Source organism: Propithecus coquereli, unplaced genomic scaffold, assembly GCF_000956105.1.
Source record: "Propithecus coquereli isolate 6110/MARCELLA unplaced genomic scaffold, Pcoq_1.0 Scaffold137, whole genome shotgun sequence".
In the NCBI taxonomy this organism is placed as follows: domain Eukaryota; kingdom Metazoa; phylum Chordata; class Mammalia; order Primates; family Indriidae; genus Propithecus; species Propithecus coquereli.
Genome location: NW_012137969.1, coordinates 3,742,809 through 3,761,180, shown reverse-complemented (window position 1 = coordinate 3,761,180; position 18,372 = coordinate 3,742,809). Strand labels below are relative to the sequence as shown.

At 54.1% G+C, this 18,372-nt stretch overlaps 1 protein-coding gene across 1 annotated transcript in view; it reads right to left on the bottom strand.

The window, feature by feature from the left end:
* Window positions 1–1,728: 1,728 nt before the first annotated feature.
* The window catches only part of FBXL18 (F-box and leucine-rich repeat protein 18), a 32,040-nt gene continuing 15,396 nt past the window's right edge, over window positions 1,729–18,372 (bottom strand). Inside the window, exons 4-5 of the mRNA XM_012638926.1 lie at window positions 15,932–16,150; window positions 1,729–2,407 (exon numbers count right to left, since the gene is read on the bottom strand). Coding sequence (XP_012494380.1) covers window positions 2,251–2,407; window positions 15,932–16,150 — 376 coding nt within the window. The 3' untranslated portion in view covers window positions 1,729–2,250. The remainder of the gene's footprint in view (window positions 2,408–15,931; window positions 16,151–18,372) is intronic.

Here is an 18,372-nt window from a genome sequence, read left to right as displayed (position 1 = left end):
GTGCTGACCAGGCGCCTCCCGGCAGGCAGCATATGGTCCACCGCTTAACAGCCTCGTTCTGCCAATTGGGGGCCATTAGGGTGGGTTCTTTTCCCAGCGTAAAATGCTGCAGAATATAAATTGCAATTAACACCAGTGCCAAAATAGCACTTAGCGAAAATAAGCACGTTATTAACATCTGGTGGGGTGTAGAAGCAGCGGAAATTCTTGCTCTAAGTCAAAGGATTGTTGCAGGGGACACTAAAAATACAAGGCTACTGTCTGAGGGTTGCTTTCCAAGGCCGTTTGCAGCCCCAGCCCCATTTACGAGCACAAACCACGCTGCCAGTGAAAACTGCTTGCTCATGAGAACAGGCCATCCGGGCGTGATCGTAAAATCACCAAGATAAATTCCAAGCGGGGGCTGCTCTGGAGGAAAGGAGACAGGCACAAAAGCCACAGCACTCAAAGTCACACAGGCCCGTGCAGGCCCAGAATGTCCCAGGCCCCCTGCCTCCCTCCTGGGCCGCCCGCCCACCCGTCAGGCTGTGACCAGCCACAGTCTTGCTTTGAGCACAAGAGCCGTCAGCCCCGGTGGCTCCACACCACCTGATCTGATCCCCCTCACTGGTGGTCTCCAGGTGCCATTTCAAAGCTCTAAAGAAATGCCCAGAAACCAGGGTAGGGGAAGGACCCTGATTTACAGGTGGGTGGGACTTGGCCCTGCCTCCCATGACCCTGAGCAGCCTGTCCTATGGCCTCCATGCCAGGAGATGGGACCCAGCTTTGTGGCTCTCAGAGGCTGTGTCAAGAGGGCAAAGGCTCTGTCTAGGGGGCTCCTGCAGTGGGGCACTCCCTGGCCTCAGCCTGCAGACGGGTCCCTCTGGCCAGGAGGCCAAAATCCCTCCACTGGCTGCAGCCCGGGGCGGGGAGAGAATGCCCCATGCTCCAGAGATGGGGAGACAACCCCCACTCACACAGGAAAGACGGGCGAAGAGGGAGGAAACCTCACCCTGGCAGATCCCCCGTGCTAAGAAGCAGAGCCGCTGGAGCAGGGCAGAGACCTGGTCGGAGCCGAGAGGCATCCGCAGGAGGATGGGTCAGAGTGTGTGGAGGGCAGCCAAGGCCAAGGAGGCGCTGCAGGCCCAGCCCACAGGGGCCAGGACAGCCCCTGCAGATACCAAAGCGCCCAGGCGATGCCCACATCCTGCCAGGGCCCAGTACCAAGAAGGGCCAGGGTCAGGGCTGGGGCTGGGGCCCAGGTGGACAGAATGCAACCGCAGCCTCCCTGCCAGAAGCCACCAGCCCAGGGGACCATGGCTCCAGGAGAGTCTCAAGTTTGAGGGAGGCAGAGGCAGCCAGCTCGACGCACAGGGTGAGGCCTTGGACACTGGAGCTCGTCCCTCTTTTTCAGAATATTTAGTATTTAACTGTTAGATAAAGTTATCTGAAACGGGGTAATCTGTTCACTACTCCAGCCTTAAACATCTCTTCTGGATTTTAATGTATCAAGTTATTCTAACTAAGCCAAATGTATATATGTAGACTTCCCTAGAAAGGCAGAAGGACCTTCGCAGGGAGCTGGAGTTTCTGAAGCCGAATGCCATGAATCGGGTGTGAAGGATGAGGTGGCCTCCCCTGAGGGACAGGCCCTACTCCAAGGGCCCAACAGACCCAGGGAGGCCCTGCCCAGCCATCCCAAGACGTAAGTGGGTTACAGTGTCTTAATGGGAGGGAGCGCCCCAAATCTGCAGCCCTCACAGGCCACACAGCCGCTCAACCACACGAGGGGCACGTGCAGCGAGCAGTGTGGCTGTCTGCACACGCCCACCCACACGCAAGGGCGCAGCCACCCGCCCTCGGAGCCCAGATGGCAGGTGACCACGAACCGCCAAGGGACACTCTCCAGGGCCGCAGCCCTTACCCCCGGGCTCGGGGGCTGTGGCAGGCCCCAGCATTGAGTCTCTGTGTGAGAACACCCTGGCCAGGCCCTCCACATCGACAGCCCACTGATCCCCCTCTGGCCACCCGGAGCATGTCCCCTCATCCCAAACTTCACTGAGCAACAGTCCTCATGAGAGAAAGCCGGAGGAGACACCCAGAGCCCCAGGAGCCACTGGGAGAGACAGCTCTTTTCCTCCTGTGGCAAACCCACGGGTCCCTGGTGTCCGCAGGCTCCTGGGGGCTGCAGGCAGGCAGGGAACAGCGGTGGCATCTCACGGCGACTTAGACAACAGGCAGGGGCTCGGCACAGTGCCGGGCCTGTCCCTCTCACCACCATAGGTTAGGTGGTTCCTCAGCCACTCTGCTTTTAAATAAGGTGATCTCATCCAGGTGCACCATGGGGACATCCCGGATCACGTCGGTTAGGCCCTCGTGGAGCAGAGGGAAGATGACGACGTTCAACGCAGGACGCTCAGCCTGGAAGCTGAATCAGAGATAAGCCATTAGCAGAGCACCGCAAGCCCACGGAGCAGAGCAGAGGCCACCTGCAGGAGAAGCCCGAGAGGCGCTCGCATCTGCCCTCCCCACATGGGCTCACCTGCGTCTCCCTGAGGACCCCAGGCCAGTGTGAGAGTCGCCCTGGTGGCAGCCAGAGCCAGAGGGGGCAGGCGAGGAGGAGGAGGCCGGGAGGAGGGAGCCAGGCAGGGAGGAGGCACCCACTCTGCACCAGGCACAAGAATCAGAGCCCCAGGGAGGCCAGCTCTGCTCTGCAGACAGGAGAGCTGGCCCAGGCGGGCCATTGCATTCCCGAGCAGCTACGGCAAGGGAACTACAGAGCCGATACCTCCGGCCACTGGAGGCCCCACGGCAAGGATGGAGGGAAGGGACAGATGGTCAAACCCACACAGCTGGGCACAGGCCGCCCTCGAGGGGGTACAATCCCCAAGTCAGGTGAGGCAGCAACACGGGCTCTGCTCTGGAACTGCACGTGTTCTCCGGATGTGTGACAAGTAGCTGGCGGATGACCTTCCCCGCTCACCCCTCACCCCACGGGGACCAGCTCCCCTGCCACACTGTGCATGGGAAGCTTGTGTGCAATGTCTGTGGAGTGTCACTGTGTGCCAGGCGCTGCGCTGAGCTTGCCAGATGTGACCCCATTTCACCCTCTCCACGACCCCACAGGGCCAGCCTCCGTTCCTCAGCTGGTCAGGGGCAGAGCAGGACCCTTCCCAGTCAGAGCCAGCCACGTCCACACTACCACTCACTGGGCCAAATGCAAAGTAAAGAAAACCCACGTGCCGGCCCTGGGAGCTCAAGGCAAACGAAAGAACACAGCAGTGCCCATGGAGGGTGACAGAAAACATCTAGAAACTTCCATCCAAAGGTCTCAGAGGGCACAAGGCGGGAAGGCACCCATGATAGAGAGCCTTGCCATTTGCCAAAACTAGGGCAAGTACCCTTCGGCCCCAGTGCCGGCTTAAAGGAGGAAGGCCGTGGCCTGGCTTCTCCCCGTGGCCCATGAAGGTCTCCTACCAGATACAGCCACAGCCCACCATGGGGTCTCCCTCTGGTGGCACAGACAACCTTGACCATAGAAGGTATCAGCAAACATCTCCCACCCACTCAGCAGTAACCAGGGGCCACGATCCAGGCCCTGATGTCCCTTCCTGACCCCCATGCTGTGTAGTCGCTGCGGTGAGGCCCACAGCACCCTGACCACTGGTCCAAGGCCTGCCAGCCCCCAGATCCAGCCTCATGGGCGTCCTCCACGGAGCCAGAACTCACCGGCCACGGAGCTTGAGTCCAGGCCATGGTCTCTCCCAGTTGAACCTGCAGATGTGAAACCCTGTTGGCCCCAGCGTTCCGGGCAGGAATGACCCTAGAGACCACCGCACAACAGCGAGCCAAGCAATTCACGATGGACTTCAACCACCTGCTTTGGCAGCAATTAAGGATACAAAATAACACTAATTCCATTGTTTTGAAGCCACTTTCAATTCTAAAGCTCTCAGTGTTTGTGAGACTTAAACAATTTGTTGCTCCATCTGTAAACTTACTCGCTTCTAGACCTGTTTGCAGAGCAGACACAGACGACGTCCTCAGAGTTCTCCTGGCATCAGGTGGCCCCCTGAGCAGGAGGCCCTTAGCGCTTGCCAGGAACACACCAGCGTGTCAGGAGCCACATCCTCCAGTGCCGCAAAGCAGGAACGTGCTGCCACAGCACGCACAGGGCCAGGGGAACACGCTCCAGGACGACGTGGGGAAGGAACTCCTACGCGACCCCTGTGGTGGGATGTTAGACCCGAGTCACAGCCGCCTGTCGGCAGCAGGAGGACCACGCCTCTCCCATTTGCTGGACAGGGTTCCTGAGTGTTCTGCAGGAAGGACACTGTACAGCCCGACGCCAGGCCTTTCAGGATGAAAAACCGACAGCAGTTCTGGCACAAGTGAGCATGGTGGCCTGGAAGTGCCAGGAAGGGGAGAGATGTCCTGTAGGTGCTGGCCCAGGAAGCACGTCACGCTGGACAGCACTGGCCCAGCCTCAGAGCCAGCACGTCCTCGCCCTGGACGGTGCTGCCGTGGGCAGGGGAAGCTCCGGGCCAGGAACACGTGCTCCCTGCCTCGGGCCCCCTTTGCAGGCTCTGAAGACAAGAACCGGAACGCCCTAGAAGCAGGACAAGCCTGTCAGAGACCCGAAGGCCCTGACACAGAGATGACTGGCTGCAGCACCCCTTCCCCAAGCCCCAGCCCTGCTGTTCTGCCCAGGCACAAGCGGGTCACTGTGAAGAGGCCTGAGGTCGCACCTCTCAGGAGCTGCCTCGCAGCCCAGACCTGGACATCGCTGGCACAGCCTTTTCTGCTTCACTGAAGGAAGCAACTGCCTCTCCCCTCAACAGGGCACTATGGTTTACCGCGGGAAGCAGCAGACGGTGGCGGGACGGGCCACACCAGCTCCAGTACCCGCCACCTACTCGCAAAGTGGCCATGGCAATCACCAAAACCTCACGAAGTAGGAGAAGGCGCTGCCACCACAGAATGGCTGGGGGACCCACCCACGTTACTACGTACCCAGGGCAGGCGCAGAGAGCTGGTGCCGCTTCTACCACCAGAAGGTCACAGCAGTGGCTAGAAACAGCTGTAATTTCACAGGGGAGAAACCACAGCTCAGAGAGGGAAGTGACTTGCCAAGAGTCACAGAACCAGTGAGTGAAGGTGCTGGACTGTGAGCCCAGCACATTGGCTTTAAGGACAGGAGCCTAGTTTGTCCTCAGCAGGACACCACATGGACCAAAGAGTCTCAGACCGTTGTCACTCCCCATAGGAAACTCAGAGACCCAGGGGTGGTGACACTGTGCCCTCCCCAGCCCCAGATGCTATAAGGCCTGGCAGGAAGCGTTTCCAAATGGGAGAATCCAAGAAAACCAGGAGCCTTTGAACCTCCCCTTGGAAGGGCTTGCTACATAGCACAGCATCTGGGGGACGGCGGAGTGGGCAGTGCTGAAAGGAAGAACCTTGACAGAGGGCCACGGGCTCTGGCTCCTGGCACTGCCCAAGCTGTGGGCTGACCTGGGCCCAGACAGCACCCTCAGCCCACTCCCGCCAGTGCAAATGGGCAGGGCACCTGGGTTATCAACTCAGCCGGGATTAAGAGACAGGACATGGGGCAGACAGAGGATAGCTGCAGCCACCAGGTAGGATGTCCCTGAGGCCAGGAGGGAGGAGGGGACAAACACCCCAAGCCAAGGGATCTGGCATGTTTCTGCGGCAGGAGCAGGAGAGGGCAGGCGGGGAAGCTTCGCCTCACCTGAGAGGCCACGAGACCCTCCAGTGCCCACAAAGATTTGCTATTTCCCGAGGCACTTTCCAAGCTCTAAATCCAGAGCCAGCACTGGGGCCACCAAAGAGGTCCAACCAGAGGGAGGGATAAGCCAAAGAAAGCCCAGCAAGACCGAGCAGAGTCGAATGCCACGACCAGCCAGAGAAAGGGCCAGAGAGTTAAGTTTCACATCTGAAAGAGCAAAGTCAAAATACAGAAGATAGGCCCGGTGCCATGGCTCACACCTGTAATCCCAGCACATTGGGAGGCTGAGGCCGGAGGACTGCTTGAGCCTAGGAGTTCGAGACCAGCCTGGGCAACACAGCAAGACCCCACCTAGACGGGTGGAGGAGGAAAAAAGAAAAAAAAAAGACCCCACCTCTACAGAAAATTTAAAATTTAGCTGGGCATGGTGGCATATGCTTGTGGTCCCAGCTACTTGGGAGGCTGAGGCAAGAGGATCCCTTGAACCAGGAGTTTGAGGCTGCAGTGAGCTGTGATGACACTACTGCACTCCAGCCAGGGTGACAAGAGAGACCCTGTCTCACAGAAAAAAAAAAAGATACAGAAGATAAAAAGTAGAGAATATTCATCGCTCAAGATGCTGTGCTCAGGCTTTTACACAGGTCATCTCCCATCTACAACCACCCGGGGTCTGTCTCAAACAAGCCTCACAAATGAGGAAACAGGGTAAGCCCCTGAGGCCAGCCACTTCCAACGAGCTGGGGCCGAGATCCAAACCCAGGTGGCAGCAGGGCCAGAGCTGCAGGTCATGGCACCAAACCCACAAAGGGCACGACGACCCCCAGCTGAGGTGTGCGAGGCTAAACTAAGTGCCTGTCTGCAGACAGAAGGCCGCTGACCGTGAAAAGAGCCAGCAACAAACAGGACAGCAGAGGGGACACCAGCTCCAATGGCTGAGTCACAGATCAGGGTGAGAAACGGGTGAGCCCTCCACGCCACACACAGGGGAGGGCACAGGGCAGGAGACGACAGCCAGAGCCAGGTCCTTCCTCTCGCTCAGTAATTCTCTGAGCTCCCAAGGCAGGGACAAGGGTGAGAAAAGGAAGAGCATTAGAAAAGGTGACAACAAATTCCAGCTTTTTCCTCTTCTGGGCTTCCCCTTGGAGGAAGGCAGGCCTGGAGGAGGCGGGGCAGGCTGGCTGCCTCGAGCCACAGCGCCATCTGCTGGGGACCTGCAGGAACACACCCAGGCACAGCTGTGAGCTCAGGGCCCCAGGCCTGGGCGCAGCGGGAGGCCAGAGCAGCGGCCTGACGCTGTGGCAGTGACGCTGTGGCAAGGCCATGCAGTGCCCTGGGCCCAGGACAGCCGGCCTGGAAAGGCCGGTGCAGACCGTGCCGTAGGGCCAGGACTGCAGCGGGGACCGTGCTGCAGACGACCGGGCCAGAGCAGAGCCAGGTACAGGTGGCGAGGCCGCCAGGAAGACAGGGCGCGGACATTTGAGGAAGGGCCTCTTCTGCCCATATTTGGAGCTGTGTCTCAGCCTTGCCAACCGCCAGCACGACTGGAAGAGAAGGGCTTTCGGCAGGCATGGTCTGAATCCAGCAACCCCGTGAGCCTCTGTCATCCGCAGAATGTGGGGGCTCAGGGTGAGGGTGGTGCCACGGAGCTAGGCCTGAGAGCCCTGCACACGGCACGGCACAGGCACACACGCGAGAAAACCGCAACTCCCATCCTTTCAGTGCGGGCTCCCAGTGCCACACTGACCGCACCTCTTGGAGCCTCAGTTTCCCCATATTTGTAATCAGGGACTGGAGGCACTTACCTTACTGAGCCTTTGTGAGGTTTAGACAACACGGAGGGAGTGCTCAGTGAGGGCTGCCACGACCCCCTGCATCTGGAGGAGCACACGAGGGGGACCACACAGGGACACTCAAGTCAGAGGGCACCCTCAACCCCTCACCCGTCCCTTGGTGGGCAGCCAGTGCTCTGAGGGGCCTGCCATGGGCCGACGCACGGTGCCAGGTGTGGGGACACAGGCAGGGGGAGGAGGTGGGTGGGACACGTAAGGAATGCCAGGAAATTTCTGCCCGAGACGTCCAGGAAGCCTTGGGCCTGGCCTCAAACACTGTGTCCCAAGCATCAGTGACCAACGGCCCTCCCAGTATCCACCCGTGACCAGCACCCACGGGGCTGCCCGCGAGCCTAGCACTGGGCTAGGCTTGTGCTTGGGGGGCACAAAAACACATAAAGAAAGGGGAGCTCCTGAGTGCCAGCCCCCAAAACTAATCTCTAAAGGGGGATGCAAAGAACGTAACAACAGCTGGACATGGTGGCTCACACCTGTAATCCTAGCACTCTGGGAGGCCAAGGCAGGAAGATCGCTTGAGGTCAGGAGTTTGAGACCAGTCTGAGCAAGAGCGAGACCCCGTCTCTACTAAGAATAGAAAAATTAGCCAGGCGTGGTGGCCCACACACCTGCAGTGCCAGCTACTCAGGAGGCTGAGGCAGGAGGATCGCTTGAGCCCAGGAGTTTGAGGATGCTGTGAGCTAGGCTGATGCCACAGCACTCTAGCCCAGGCGACAGAGCGAGAGACTACCTCAGGAAAAAAAAAAAAAAAAAGAAGGTAACAACATCTAGTGGGAGGTTCTAGTGGGAGGTGCTATGTTCCCGAACAAAGGTGCAGGTGCCGCCACAGAGGGGAGCTCCCAGCCAGCAGGAGGTGGGACTCAGCTGGCACTGTGTAACCAGAGGGAGAAAGCAGCTCAGAGAGTTCTTGGCGTCCAGTGCCAAGTCCAGTCCACTGGCCCAGAGCACCGTGTCGAGGATTCTGAGAAGGAAAAGCAGGTTCGTCAGCTCAGGACGCCTGTGAGGGAGGAGGGCCGTTCAGACCCTCGTGGCCCTGTCAGCTGCCCTGTCACCAGCACAGCTCTTCTGAACTGCTTGGTGACCTTGGACATTCTCCATTTTGGAGAAGGCTCCAGTGTGAACACACATTGAGAAAACTGCAACTCCCAGAGCAGCTCCATCTCTGCAGGAAAAGTCACCCCTTCATGGCTGTGAATGTCCCACACCTGGGCTGTGTCGGAGCCCCCACTCCTGGGCAACTAGGGGGGAGCCAGTGGGCCGGCCCAAAGCCCCTTGAGCAGAACACACCCACCAGGCAGGTGTCAGCCCCAGTCGCACGGCCACAGCCTCCCAGCCTGGAGCCTCAGTGCCTGCAGACCAGATGCAGGTGGTGAGGGGAGAAAGCACCGAACTCCTCCTGGCAGCCGCAAGGGCAGCGCTGGGTGCAAAGCTGTCTGCATCTGCCACAGCTGAGAAAACCAGCTTTGCCTTTTCTTACCGCAGCTGGCAGAGAGCAGGCAGAAGGGCCGGACCACCTGCCCACCCGCTTCCTCCAGCAGCGACCGTCTGTCCCCAAGCCCACTCGGCTGAGCGCCGTGGAGCCCGCAATCTATCCAGCCCTCCTAAAACTGGACACACCCGTGGGCACCAGCTCCAGCTCACAGCATGAGGACACCGAGGTGTGCAGCAGTGAAGGCCAACACCCAGGCCTCCCTGAGGTTCCACAGCTGGCAAATTCAATGTCCAAAGGGAAGGACAGTCAATGACACAGCAACAGGGTTATCTAGGACATCCACAAACCAGAGCTGACCATGACACCCATGTAACGGCTACCAAACAGGCATTCAGAATAATCACCATGGCTTCATTTACTGGCACAAAAAGACATCCAGTGTCGTGTTAAATAAAGACGACGCAAATCACAAAACAGTCTGAGAACCCAACCTTGGGTCTGCTGGCCACAATGACCTCCAGTTGGTGGAAACTTGGGGAATTTTCATGGAAAAACAAGTTGACACAGTCTAAATTTTTTTAAAAATATTATAAATACATATTGTTTTTACAAACAGGAAAGGAAAAACCTCAACTAGGATCATTCCTGAAAAATCCAACAGCTGACCCTGAAGTCTGGCCCGCAGGGCTGTCGGAGCCCTGAGGCTGATGGCTCTTCTTGTAATTCCGTGAAGAGCTGGGGCCTCCTTCCTGTCACCGCTCCCTACCTGCAGGGACACAGAAAACTGGGGAAGGGAGCCACAGCCCCTTGGCCATGCTCACACCTCTCAGGACCTACTTACTGCCATGGTCAGGGACACGTTCTCCTGCGAGGTCTTGAAATGCTTCCCTTCCCCAAACAACCTGCAAAGGTCGCACTCTCCAAGAATCATTCTTTCTGACTTGTATTCAAATTCCGGGTGCTCATCTAAGTCCCTGCTCAGAGCACAGCACCAGACTCCGGGACAAGAGGCAAAGAGGTGGTGCTGGTTAAGGGAACAGCAGGCAAGAGGACCTGGGCCTTCCACAAAGGGTCTGACAGCAGAGGACCAGGCCCAAGAGAAGGAAGGATGGCGCTGTTCAATCTAATCTACCACCTTTACCCACAGCCATGCACATAACTACTGCTTCTAAATGTAAACAAAGTGCAGAGACACGAAACTCTCATGGTTAAAAAGATCTTTCAATCAATTCAAAAAAGAGGAAGAAGAATGGTGGTTGTCAGGAGCTGGGGAGGGAGGAATGGTGAGATCTTGTCGAATAGGGGCAGAGTTTTTGTTCGGGAAGATGAAGTTCTGATAGCTGCACAATATTGTGAATGCGCTTAATGTCACTGAACTTAAAATGGTTAAAATGGCAAATTTTAGGTTATGTGTATAAAAGTTTTCAAAATTAAAAAATACCTTCCTCTCTTTTAAAAAAATTATTGCATCTCAAAGGACTTCAGCATAGATAAAAAAGAAAAAATGAGAAAGGTAAAGAATGCTGATAAAAATTTTTTCTCATCTCTCTTGGGCAAAGGCTCTGACCAGATAAGCCATTTTAGGTCAACCTAAGACAGCAGCAGTGAATGACCTAATATTAAGTAAATGCAGGCAATTATTTTGAGACTGATAAAGTCTGAATGTTTGTCCCCTCCAAATCGCATGTTGAAATCTGATCTCTAGCCAGGCTCAGTGGCTCGCACCTGTAATCCCAGTACTTTGGGAGGCCGAGGAGAGGATCACTTCAGGCCAGGAGTTTGAGACCAACCTGGACAACACAATCGGACCCCACCTCTACAGATTTTTTTTTTTTTTTAGCAGTTCTAGCAGACAAGAAATTTTTTTAAAAATTAGCTGGGCCTGGTGGTGCATACCTGTCGTCCCAGCTACTCAGGAGGCTGAGGCAGGAGGATCACCTGAACCCAGGAGTTCGATGCTGCAGTGAGCTATGATCAAGACACTGCACCCACGGGGGAGGGGAGGCGAGGGCAACCTACATAACCTAAACATCTGTACCCCCATAATATGCTGAAATAATAAAAAAAAGACACTGCACCCCAGCCTGGGCAACAGAGTGAGACCCTGTCTCAAAGTGAATAAATAGGCCGGGCGCGGTGGCTTACGCCTGTAATCCTAGCGCTCTGGGAGGCCGAGGCGGGCGGATTGTTTGAGCTCAGGAGTTCGAAAACAGCCTGAGCAAAAGCGAGACCCCCGTCTCTACTAAAAATAGAAAGAAATTAATCGGACAACTAAAAATACATAGAAAAAATTAGCCGGGCATGGTGGCGCATGCTTGTAGTCCCAGCTACTCGGGAAGCTGAGGCAGAAGGGTTGCTTGACCCCAGGAGTGTGAGGTTGCTGTGAGCTAGGCTGACGCCACAGCACTCACTCTAGCCTGGGCAAAAGAGTGAGACTCTGTCTCAAAAAAAAAAAAAGTGAATAGATAAATAAAAGGCATTGCTGGTTGTGTGGTGGGACAGGTGAGCTGGCCCATGCTTTACCCTTCTCTCTCTAAAGAAACCCACCAGAAAAGTCCCCGAGAAATCTGAAGAGACATTCACAAATGAGGAGATGTGAACCGCCAACAAACACATCAGATGACGCTCCCTGGGAGCAGACAAGACTCGAGGTCAATGTGAGGACATTCTCCCTCATGAGACCAGAAAAATCTACAAGTCTGACAACATCGTGGGGTGGGGCAGGGATGCGGGCGAAGAACTCTCACACCCAGCCAGGGAAAGGGAGCTTGGGAGAACTGCTTTGTAAACCAATCTGGCAGTTTCTCAAAACACTCCCATATGCTGCTTCTAGGAACATGTATACCTGTACCCGGGGAAACCCATACGAGAATATTCGCTGGAACAAAGAAAAAGCTGGAAAGCACTAGTATGTCCACAAACAGAACAGAAACTTCAAATGTGATGCATTCATCGATGGATTCAGCATTTCAAAGGAATGGGCTGATGGTTGGGAGTGGTGGTTCACGCCTGTAATCCTAGCACTGGGAGGCCAAGGCAGGAGGCCTAACCTCATGTGAGGTCAGGAATTCAAGACCAGCCTCAGCAAGAGGGAGATCCCATCTCTAGGGAAAATAGTAATAATTAGCCCGGCATGGTGGCACGTGCCTATAGTCCCAGCTACTCGGGAGGCTTAAGCAGGAGGATTACTTGAACCCAGGAGTTTGAGGTTGGTTTGAGATTGCTGTGAACTAGGCTGATGCCACGGCACTTTAACCCAGGTGACAGAGCAAGACTCTGTCTCAAAAAAAAAAAAAAAAAAAAGGAATGAACTCATGCCACATGAGTGACACCAACAGATCGCACACCACGTTGAATGACAAGCACAAGTTGCACACCCAAGCACAATATTATACATTTGCAGATGTTACAGACACACAGAAACAAAATTTTGTGTTTCTCATGGATACTGGGATGTATTTCAAGGATTTACAAAGCAAACTCATTGAGACAGTTGGAAGACTTTAAAAAAAATAAAATAAACTAAAATAAATTTTAAAAAAGTAAAAAGCACACACATACCAATGGGTTCAGGGAGTCAAAGGGACTTTATTTCAATTAATATATGATGTTCCTTAATTTCTATTTTTTAAGCTCCTTAAAATAAATTTCAAAAAGAATGCATTTCATTCCTGTGTGAATATTTTTAAAAAATGCAGAATAAGCCACACACAAAAGGACAAACACCGTATGATTCCACTTACATGAGGTCCCTAGAGTGGTCAAATCCACAGAGACAGAAAGTAGAATGTGGGGGTGGGGCCAGGGGTGGGGGCCGAGCAGTGGGAGTGGGGAGTTGTTGAATGGCAACAGAGTTTCAGTTTGGGAAGATAAAAAACGTCTGGACGTGGACGGAGGTGACGGTTGCACAACACTGTGACTATGCATAACGCCACTGGAATGTGCACTTAAAAATGGTTAAGATGGTACATTTTATGCTCTGTGTATTTTACCACAGTTAAAAAAAAAAAGAAACAAAGAGCTGTAAAAGGCATGCGCAAGAGCTGTACGAACTGATGAGTAATTTCCAAGATAAATTATTAAGTGAAAAAACAAAGTGCAGGTGGGAAAGAAGGGTACCGGAGAACACACTCACGGGTCTCATCTGTACAAAAGCAACACAAGGGACAGAGGAGAACCAAGGAGTCCGGCTACGGCGGGCGGGCGGGGACGAGGGGGGAGTGGGACGGCGGAGCGATACTCCCCCCACCCTTCTCCACCCACGCCCTCTGTGCAGCGCTGACTCACAGCATTACACCGCAAGGCTTCACATACCAAAAAACAAATGAGTGGAATCAACTAGGCACGGGGTAAATGCAAAATGGAATATTAAACAGTAACAGATGAACCTGCTACAAACGACATGTATTACAAATAATATGACCACCCCAAAGGCGGTGGGGAAGAAAAGAAGGATCCTGAGTAATTTTGGAAAACAGCATTTGGAAAACTACTGTGAGGCTGCAGACTAAAAACTGTACGTAATAGTACACACTAATTAGTAAATTGGTTTCTCACAGGCATGTGGGTGAACAATTCTGAAACAGCTTTAGTGGTACCGGGATTGAACAAATTGGTAAACACATCGGTATAATGAGAGCCAGGTGCTTCACTGCTGGAGAAGAAGTTACCAGAAGGAAAAGGGAAAGCTACAGTGAGCCCTGCAGTATTGGGTTGAAATCAAAGAAATGAGTACGAACTTCTTGTTTTTAATATAAATGCAAATGAATAATTACAGAAATAAGTACAGGCATGTGTGTGTGTTAACATACACTGATATTTCCCTGTCTCTGTCCACCTAGAAGACCTTCAAGCAGTGACGCTCCGGCAGCAACGAGCGCACCTGGTACCCAGACCTTGGTTTCTAAACACCACTCTCCAAAAAACAGAACCCGATTCCTTAGAGAAATAGCTGATTTCAGGGCTGGGGCAGGGAAAGTACAAGATGAGCCTGGAACACCTTGTAGCACTAGAAAGTAAAGAAGTGCTCGAAAAAAGGAAGGGGCGTGTTCAAGGACGCAATCTGAACGGACATCCAATGGCCAAATCTGGGACAATCTGAACAACATAAATAGTGAGTGTAGGGGACCACAATCCACTAAAAGAAACATCCTCGGGTCCATACTGATTTCTAATATAAGTAAATAACCGAATAAATAAATAAACAGGAGAAGGGACAGATCTTACTCACAGTAGAGCTCCAATTACTAGATGTAAAACGAATGAAGGAAATAGAAAATCTCCACTAGGCAAACATCACGGTGATAACTGTTTGCTATGAATAGCACGTCTGTGCCCACCAAATTCATATGTTGAAGCCCTGACCCCCCAAAAGGATGGTATTAGGAGGTGGAGCCTTTGGGAGGTGATTAGAGTTAGATGAGGTCATGAGGGTGGGGCCCCCAGGATGCAATTAGGGCCCTTATAAGAAGAGAAAGGGACAAGAGTTCTCTCCCCACCCTATGAGGGCACAGCAAGAAGGTGGCCATCTGCAAACCAGAAAGTGGGCCCTCACCATACCCATGTCCTGAGACTTCCCAGCCTCCAGAACTGTGAGAAATAAATGTCTATTGTTTCAGGCACCCAGCATTCTTGTTATAGTAGTCTAAGCAGACTACGGCAAGATCCACCAAAGGATGCTAAAATTAGTGGGCAAAGTAGGATCAGAAGCAGGGTATTTGTGGCCGGGCCTAGAGGCTCACACCTGTAATCCCAGCACTCTGGGAGGCTGAGGCAGGAGGATCGCTTGAAGCCAGCAGTTTGAGGTTGCAGTGAGCTGGGATCCCTCCACTGCACTTTAGCCCAGGAGACAGAGTTAGACCCTATCTCAAAAAAATAAAAGAAAAAGAAAAAACAGAAACAGTACATTTGCATACTCCTGAAGTACCTCCCCACAAGATACTTATTAATTAGAAAGGGAACTCAGAAACTTCAAAGTGCAGAAACGTGGCAGGCACCACCTTCACCAGCGATCAAGGTTAACGTCACCAGTGATATTACAACATACGCTGAGGACACGGTGTCGCCTCTGTGGTGTTCTTGCCAAAAGTGCAAAACCTCAATCTGATCATAAGAAAACATCAGACCCAAACTGAGGGACATTCTACTAAACGACTTCCCAGTGCTCTTCAAAAGCGTCAAGGTCGTGCAAGGTAAGCAGACTGAGGAGCTGCCACAGACCAGGGCAGGCTGAAGAGACTGACCACACAACACAGCGGCTGTGAGTGGGATCCTGAATCGGATCCTGAGAGAGAAAAGGGATTTTAGTGGGAAACTATGAAATTCTAAGGTCAGTGGACTGGATCGTGGTTACTGCCCTGCTAGTGTCCTTGTTTTGGTAACTGTCCTGTGGGTCACATGATGTTACATTAGGGGTAGCTGGGCTAAAGTTATGTGAGAACTTTTTTGGGGCAACTTTTCTAAAATTATTATTATTTTTTTGTAGAGGTGGGGTCTATGTTGCCTAGGCTGGTCTCAAACTCCTGGCCTCAAGTGAGCCTCCCGCCTTGGCCTCCCAAACTGCTGGGATTACAGGTATGAGCCACCACACCCAGCCTAAAGTTATCTTAAAATAAAAAGAGGAGAAAGAAAGAATTCAGGAGTGTGTACACTATACACCAGAGAAACACTCATGACAAAAAGTGAATAAAGAATACTTTTGTACTTGGGGGAGAGAGGGACTTGGGACTATCTAGAAAATTCACCATGTGGCCAAGAGAACACCTGGACAGGTGAAGCCGGGCTGCAGGAGGCCAAGCCCTCTGCTCTCACTCCATCACTGCCTCGTGTCCTGTAATTCCATGAAGTCATTTGTGGGCACTGAGCAAAGGCCGGGGACCAGGTACCAGGCCTCCTGCCTCCCCCCCAGGCCACACCCACAGCACTCACCTGCGGAGGAGCGACTGCTGCAGGCTCTTGCAGGTGGCCAGGGACTCCCCGGTGAACATGTGGCACACGATGACATGCAGACAGCGGGCCATGAAGGCCAGCACCGCGTCAGGCTGGAGGGTGCCACTGCGGGAGACCAGGCACAGACGCTGCAGTGAGGGGCACTGGCTCAGCGCCTGGAAGAACTGGGCGTTGGCGCTGAAGTAGGGCTGCTCCAGCCTGTGGGAGAGAGGACGGCGTGAGACCCCACAGCACAGGTCCACCAGGCCATGCCACAGGGTCCTAGATGTGCTGGGAGCAGGGCCTCTTGACCTGGGGCCCAGCCCAGCTGCTCCCACCCTTGTCTACACCACGGTGACTCAGACCCCTGGCTTCTCCCTTGGAGATCCTGATTAGGGGGGACCCAGCCAGCCACTGTCTACAGACCTGTGCTAAGAGTCACTGGCTTGAGGCCATCAGGCTTCTGTGTGCACAGCTGCCTGTGTTCACTCTGCTGCCTGCCTGGTGCACCTGACTGACCCCCGGGCACCCCACCCTCTCTCAGACACTGACACTGACACTGACGTGCTGGGCGGGGGGTGCAGAGAGGAACTCGTATGAGGTCCCTGCCCTCAGGGAGTCACCGTGATGGAGGACATGGAGGAAACAGATGATACACAAACCACGGGAGAGGGTGGGAGGCTGCAGGTACGGTGGGGGAGATGCCTCAGCCAGGTGGGGACCACTCCAGCTGTGACAGGAAGAGTGGACAGCACGGGATGGCTCCGAGGCCAAGGAGTGGCTGAGGGTGAGTGGGGCCGAGCTAACAAGTCGACATGCAGCCTACAGATGACAAGGATTGCAGGTGTGCACCCAGGTGGCACCTGTTTTCAGGATGATGGACGGGAGCCAGACCACAGGCAGAAAAGAGATCCCAGAGGCTATGGCTACAGGGAGGCAGAGGAGAGAACTGGGGGAGGGCAGGGTTTGGGAAGGGGAATAGGGGACAACATTCTAGATCCTTCCTTGGGAGTCTGTCTACCAGGACAGGAAGCAGGACAGAGCAGGCTCTGAGGGTACAGTGATGGACACAGGCACACGCCGCTGCTGAGGAGAATCTACAGAGAAGTCCAGCTGCCAGCTGAGAACAGTCATGGGACCTGGGAGATGCCTGGGCCATGGTGGGAAGTAGGTGCACTGAGCTCGTCAGAGACGAGAAACAGGGGAGCAGAGAGGGCCAGGGGAGAACTCAAGGGACTTCAGGGGCTGTCAGGAGCACCTGGTGTCAAGGGAGGAGCAACTGAAGGGACAGGCTGAGAGCCAGGGGGTGGGGGGAGGCTGGTGTGGGCTGAATCGTGTCCCCAACAAGGTATGCAGGAGTCCTAACCCCAGGGTCTTTGCAGATGGAGTCAAGATGCAGTCACACTGGATCAGGGTGGGCTCTAAACCCAACGTTTGGCTCCTTAGAAGACAGAGGGACAACAGCCACGTGTCAACAGAGGCAGAGACCCAGAGTGATGCGTCTACAGGCCAAGGAGCGCCAAGTGCTGCTGGTGGTCACCAGCAGCTGGATAGGAGGCCTGGGACGGACTCTTCCTAACACCCTTCAGAAGGAACCGACTCTCCCTGCACCTTGACTTTGGACTTCCGGCCTCCAGAATCATCAGAGGATAAATTTCTGCTACTTTAAACCTCCCAGTCTGTGGTCAATCGTTACGGCAGCCCCAGGACACCAGCACAGACGCTGAGCAGAAATGAGGCTGGCGGCAACGGGTGGACATTGTTCCAAGTTGTCCCACATAGGAGCCACCGGTCAGTCACATGTGGCTACTGAATACCTGAAAGGCAGCTAGTGAGGCTGGTTTTCGTTTTAATCAATTTAAGTAGAAATTCTGTGATGCTCCTAATGCTAAGATTATGGGGGAAATGCAGGTCCTCCTGGGGTGTGACTGTGAAAAGCTGTGGTGCCCACTGCCCAGTGCCAGCATGGGGTGCCACGGCGGGGGCCGGGGGAGGGGGGAGGCAGCGTGCTCCTGAGTAGCTGGGACCACAGGCATGTGACACGACACTCAGCTAATTTTTTTTTTCTATTTTTTGTAGAGATGGGGTCTCACTCTTGCTTGGGCTGGTCTTGAACTCCTGGCCTCAAGCAATCCTCCCACCTGGGCCTCCCAAAGTGCTAGGATTACAGGCATGGTCATATCTTTTAGGAACAAATTTTTTTTTTAAAGTCCTAAGGTGAGCTCAGGTTGAATATCTAGCAGACGCTGCCCCTAAAGAAAACAATGGAGACATCGCGGCAGGGATTTTGTGCTCAGTAACTCGGAGGCCCCCAGGCAGACTACAGACTGTGACGAGAGGACTGGAGTCCCCCATGTGCACAGGTTGGATTCGTCACAAATTTAACAAGTCAAGAATCCCAGGTAAGGCCGGGCGCGGTGGCTCACGCCTGTAATCCTAGC